This window comes from Euprymna scolopes, chromosome 27, assembly GCF_053919585.1.
Source record: "Euprymna scolopes isolate OS-2025 chromosome 27, ASM5391958v1, whole genome shotgun sequence".
In the NCBI taxonomy this organism is placed as follows: domain Eukaryota; kingdom Metazoa; phylum Mollusca; class Cephalopoda; order Sepiida; family Sepiolidae; genus Euprymna; species Euprymna scolopes.
The window spans coordinates 47,379,508-47,385,679 of record NC_136508.1 but is presented as its reverse complement, the minus strand read 5'-3'; the positions used below and the strand labels follow the sequence as shown (position 1 = coordinate 47,385,679).

The following is a 6,172-nucleotide window of genomic DNA, read 5'->3' as shown; positions in this document are numbered from 1 at the left end:
TTCTTTTTTCTGCATGGTGCCGAACGCAAATTTACATATGTTAAAGCGTAAAACTGCGCCATTGGTTCATTTTCACCAGGATTTTACGTCCGCTGGGGACTTTTCGTGCTAAATCGGATGAGGGGGCAAATGCTGAACTTAGTCTTTTTATGCCTCGTTTAATGTGAACTCACGGGGTTAATGCATGCGTCACTTGTTTTTTTATGTAAGTCGCCAACATTTAAGGAAAAAAATTGATTTTCTTCACTGTGTTCTGCTGTATAAATTCTTTAGCATGTCTCGTATGGACAGATTATTTTCTATAATAATCGATTATGTTATCCGTATTTTGTATATTCATTTCATAAGGCCGCTGGAAAAATGGTGGGATCTTTCTATCGATCCGGTAGATATCTAACTGCTGATGCAATTCTCTATCTATATAAGAGCCAAGTACGTCCAAGGACTGAATACTGTTGCCACATCTGGGCAAGAGCTGTTAGAAAGGACTTTTCCTGCCTTGATAGAGTTCAAAATAGACTTCGTAGCCTCGTAGGAGATGTCCTTTTCTCTTCCCTGCAACCTTTATCTCACAGAAGAGACGTTGCGAGTTTGTCTCTGATGTGTTGTTATTTTCATGGAAAGTGTTCGACTGAGCTTCAGTGTATGGTCCCCCCTCGCTAAACTTTCACAAGAAACACTCGTCTAGCTGAGAACACTATCAATAATTCCCCCACTCTTTATCTGTGCCTAAACCTAAACGTAGATTCCATGAACAAAGCTTCTTAGAACTACACGCTTGTGGAATTGTCTTCCGTTTTCCTGCTTTCCGGCTGACTACGATATGGTTGTGTTCAAGTCTAACGTAAATAAGTTCTTGATGAGCCGTTCCGTATAAGTTATCAAATTTACCGAATTTTCATTACTAATGATTACTATATTGTCTAATTTCTACTGTACACTCTTTAACCCTTATCCTTGAGTGGCCTCTTAGCCTTGATAATGTGGTGATGCCTGTGTAAAAAAACAATGATCTGCGTCTTTTTGATTCGCCATATTTTCAAGGCCCTCATCAATTCCAATCTCAATTCTTTCTATAAATCTTTCCTTACTTTTTTCCATCATGTCTTTCATCCAATCCAAATGTTTGAACACGTTTTACCCTTTTCACCTACATATTGCTAGCAAACATATCTTCCTTTAATTAAGTCTTGTTTGTTTGCGTTTCGTATCCATTTACGTTTTAGTACAACTGATATCATTTTTTTCACAACTTTCATATTTCATGTACTGTTATGACGTGTATTTTCATTTTCTTCTTTACATATTTTTTGTCTATTTCCTCTTTTATTTTTCTGCTAGCCTACTTTAAAGAAAAATGGATAATTTATTGGCATTTCTGATTAGTCTGGTATCCATAAATAAATATTTTCAGCTTTCGTTCTGATATATTATACACTTGATATAAAAAAAGGCACGAGAAAATAATATTGACTAATCAATCAATATATATGCAAGCAACAATAAAACACTCGTATTTTTCGTAAAACAGTACTTTACTGCCGAGCATTTGTACAATATTTCCTCAGGATAATTATGTAGTCCTAGAAAAATAACAATATTTGTCAGATCTGTAAATTTATGGTTGTATTTCTTGTCTGCGAATTGTGTCAATTTCTCATGTAAAATGAATCACTGAGTGGAAAAATCACAATACGCACACTCTAAAAATAACACACGGACAATATTATACTCATTCCTACTCATACATGACATACAAATCTAATTCTCGTCATACTATCAGATTGATGAGAAAGTTTTTGCCGTTTTTAAAAATATATATACAGTTATAGTAAACTCGCGGGAGAAGAGCGCCTCGACTTTACTGGTCATAAAATACGTTTAAATATGATCTTTTAATTTGTCTAGGTTTTGTATATATTTTTAGGTTGGTGCAAAAATATTGTCGTTTTTATCAGATATATCTATTACGTAAATATTACGTAAAAACGTACCAACCGCATATTATAGTCATGATTTCAACAAAAAGAAAAAATATTTTGGTGTCATCAGCTAGAACTAAAACTGAAATTGTAATATTCAAAGCTCGTGATGTTACCACTGTACAAACGTGATTACTAACCTCATTAAACGCATATTAGCCGATTAAAAATTACAAACTAAAAATAAACTAAAATAAAGATAAATGTATGAAATATATGACGATTTCTTTAAATTCTGTCCCCTTAAAAATATTTTAACCGGTTAAAGACCTATAAAAGTACGGTTCATAAGAGACCTCAAGCGCTGCTCTGCGACTCTTAGTTTCGGAAAGGATAGCTTGAAAATATTGAGACGGACAGACCGATAGACAGACAGACATAGTGAGTTTTATGAATTAGATTATTTGTTTTGTTTTTGTTTTTCTTTTGGTGGTATGATCTAATTTTCTTTTTATACGACTTCGGAAAGATTGTTTCTTTTGATGAGAAAATATTTTGATTTTATACACGCTCGGTGCGTATTCTTTATCTATACAAGAGCTGAATACGTTCTCAAATAAAGTATATTTTCCCGTCTTTAAAGAGCACAAAGCCGTATTCGAAATCAACTGAGCCATGACGATTGTGTCCAATGCTGCATCTTCCCACCTAAGAGACGTTGATAGTTTTCCTTGCTCCAATTTACTCGTGATGTTAAAATGAGCTTTCTACGATGTCCTCGCCCTATAAAATTTTCGAAACAAATTCCCGTCTATTTACAACAATCGTCAACAATATTCAATCTGTGCTTAAGTCAAAACAGAAAAAAGTCACAAATAAAACTTTTTTTTCATAGAACGGGTTGTCTATACTGTAGATTTGCTTCCTAGCTGACAATAACATAATTGTTTTAAAGTTTAATGTGGTTAGGCACAATCTTATCTCATTAACACATCCACAAATTATTATTACGTCAGGGCGTTCCCGAAAAATTTACCCGAAAATCATTAGGCTAGGATCTGGTACTTGGTAATCGGGGATACTGCTAAGTAAAAAAAAAAAAGTATCTTGATATTTATACATCGTGTAGCCTATCATTAATTATAAAAGCGTGCCATTAAGTTAATTATAAAATTTCAAAATGTCTCACTAGAGAATCACGTTTTTGTGTATTTCAGATTTTTAGATTAATACTTATATTATTTTTATTACGGACACCTTTCCTTTAATATTGGCGGCTACTTCTACAAGGTTTACATGGATGTATTTATCTACAATATGTTAAAAATTGAAAACTAACAGTAAAGTGATATATTAAGGTTTTTAAATTTATTGACTTTTGATACAATCGAACATAATGCCTCTTGATCAAATTGAATAAGCATCGAAGATATTTGATTGGTTAGTTGTTTTGTTTTACGGCATATCAAACTTTTTCAGGTTATTTAATGCCGAATCTGATGATTTTGAAGAATGATTTTTTAATATAGTGTATTTGTTTTTTGTACTACCACTGCGGGTCAGAGTGGACCTGGGAGCAATGGCAATTAAAAGGTGGTTCCACACTCCCTGAGGCCTGCAAGCTGGGGCTTCACCATCGGATATAGTTCAAGGTCATATACAGGACCACAGATAATTGAATTTTAACTATGGACATTGTAGCTTCTATTATTTATCTGTACTCTTATCACGTGAACATGTAATAATGATCAATTAATTAGTAATTAATTTACTAATGATAAAAATATACACACATGCATAGGCACAGACACACAGACACACACATATATATATATATATATATATATATATATATATATATATATATATATATATGATTATTTTAATAGACAGATAACAAACAGTTCAATCATTACCTGTATCAACTTTGGATTAAACGCTGGGCATTCGATGAAAACCTATACACTTTCTTGTATAGTAATCAGAAGTGCTGCGCTTGAATGCCAATACACACACACACACACACACACACACATATATATATATCTATATATATATATCTATATATATATATATAGAGAGAGAGAGAGAAAAGGGAGAGAGGAGAGCGATTAGGATACTATTAGACCGTGAAGAAGTTCATAATAGCTACATATAGTCCAAATCGTAACATAATTGTATATTGTCTTTTAAATTCATTATATTATATTTTATCTATATTTGCCTACTATATATATATATATATATATATATATATATGTGTGTGTGTGTGTGTGTGTGTATTTGTGCGTGCCTGTGTCTGTGTTTGTGTGCGTGTGCGTGTGCGTGTGTGGTTCCTACTTTACGTGTGTACTTTTACAATGAAAACTATTCTTAATATGAAGCGCAACAGAATATACCTCGGGGCTTTGCACAAGTTATGCATGGATTTTCCTCATGTTTTCTTTCTATTTTCGTTAATATTTTTGTTTTAACAGAGCGGTTGATATCCCACCGATCATTACTGGTACAAAATAAAATTTATATATATATATATATATATATATATATATATTGCAATTTGTGAAATTATATTAATAAAAGTTGTGCTACATTTCATCTCCGTAGGAGATACGGATTTATTGCATTATTATCTCGTATGCCAGGTATTGTATACATTCTGACTGTTATTGCAAGGCAATCATATACTTTATATAAGATCCCATTGAATTATGTTTTCTTTTAGTTCTGTATCGTATGTAGCAAGGGGGAGGGATTCAAACGGATAATAGATAACACAAAAGGGCTTCGGAACCTCACCAACTGTTCTGTTTTATATTGTGATGGATATGATCATCGTAGCCGTATTACGAGCGTATATATGTTTGTCTAAGAGAAAATAGTTAATAAAACATGTTAAAAACACTTTGAAAAAGAGTTAAAAACATATTTAATTTGAAAAGGAAACACCAAATAAGTGGATAATCCATAATCTGCGAAGTTTCGAAGAATTACTTTCCTTCTCATCAGAGGGTATAGATACAATCTATAAAACCTTTTGCTTTAATATTTCAGATCAAGATCTGGAATACTTCGCTCAAATATGGCGGAATGAGCACGAAGAACGACGATATGTGAAATGAGACGCGCCGGGAACTCTGTTTCGGACATTATTAAGAGCACAGGCTATGCGAAATCGACTGTTTATCGAGTTGTTGCTGCTTTTGATACCGAGGGTAAGGTTCAGAGAAGTCGACACAGTCCCCGCAGTGATCGAAAGAGAACCAAAACATTCCTTGCTGGGCTGAAAAGGACGTTGAAGGCAGACCCAAGTCAGTCGATGTCAAAACTGGCACAAAAGTGCAGAGTGAGTCGTAGCACTATCAGCAGGGCAGTCAAGGAAGAACTTGGTATGAAGTCATACGTAAGGAGAGTCCTTAACCTTTTAGCTACCCGCGCAAAAGCCCTGAGAGCTGAAAGATGCCCAAAGCTTCTGAACTATCTGAAACACAAAGGAGGACATGTCCGCGTTTTTGTTGACGAGAAAAAGTTCGTTGTTGATGAGCTTGCAAATCGCCAGAACACTCTGGTAATTGCCTACGATCCTTCAGAAGGTCCTCCTGTGATGCAGAACAAAAATCCCGCTTCTGTGATGGTTTTTGCAGCCATCACAAGTGATGGTAAGGTGATGCCTCCTCATTTCATCGAAGCGGGCCTTAAAATCAACACAGCGGAGTAATTGAAAATTCTGAAAGATGTTTGGATGCATTGGATACGTAGGAACTACAGCCACTTCAAAGTGATGCTCGTTCAAGACTCTGCGCCCGCTCATGGAGCAAAGAAAGTTCAGGATTTCCTGAAGGAGAATCTTCCTTTGATGATCCCGAAGGATATTTGGCCCAGCAGCTCCCCAGATCTGAATGTGTGTGACTATTGGCTGTTTGGCGTCATTGAGGGAGAGCCTAACGTAACTTCACATCCAAGTGTCAACACTCTGAAGGCCGCCATTCGTCGAGCATTTCGTAATCTTGACCCCGAGGATGTAAAAAGGAGTTGTTCACGGTTTCGCTCGAGAATCTCCCAAATTATTGACGCAAAGGGTGCTCACATCGAATGATTTTGTTCTGTAGACAATAAAGAAGAAATAAATATAAGTTAAAATTACGTTTTATCATTATTTGCCTTTGAAAATAGCGAATTTACAAAAAGTTATGTTAGTCCCAATTTAGCTGCACGACCCTGTATATTCTCTATTTAGTGTTAATTAACAG

The 6,172-nt window shown here is 34.8% G+C and overlaps 1 protein-coding gene across 1 annotated transcript; it reads left to right on the top strand.

Moving 5' to 3' along the window:
• The first annotated feature begins 5,040 nt into the window (after positions 1 to 5,040).
• Positions 5,041 to 5,640, top strand: LOC145248705 (uncharacterized). The gene has a single exon (XM_080110359.1). The coding sequence runs from the start codon at positions 5,041 to 5,043 to the stop codon at positions 5,638 to 5,640; it is 600 nt and encodes a 199-aa protein (XP_079966485.1).
• Positions 5,641 to 6,172: the final 532 nt, after the last annotated feature.

Bases quoted from the DNA above. Each gene is read 5' to 3' on its own strand.
- LOC145248705 (XM_080110359.1), top strand. From the start codon at position 5,041: ATGAGACGCGCCGGGAACTCTGTTTCGGACATTATTAAGAGCACAGGC.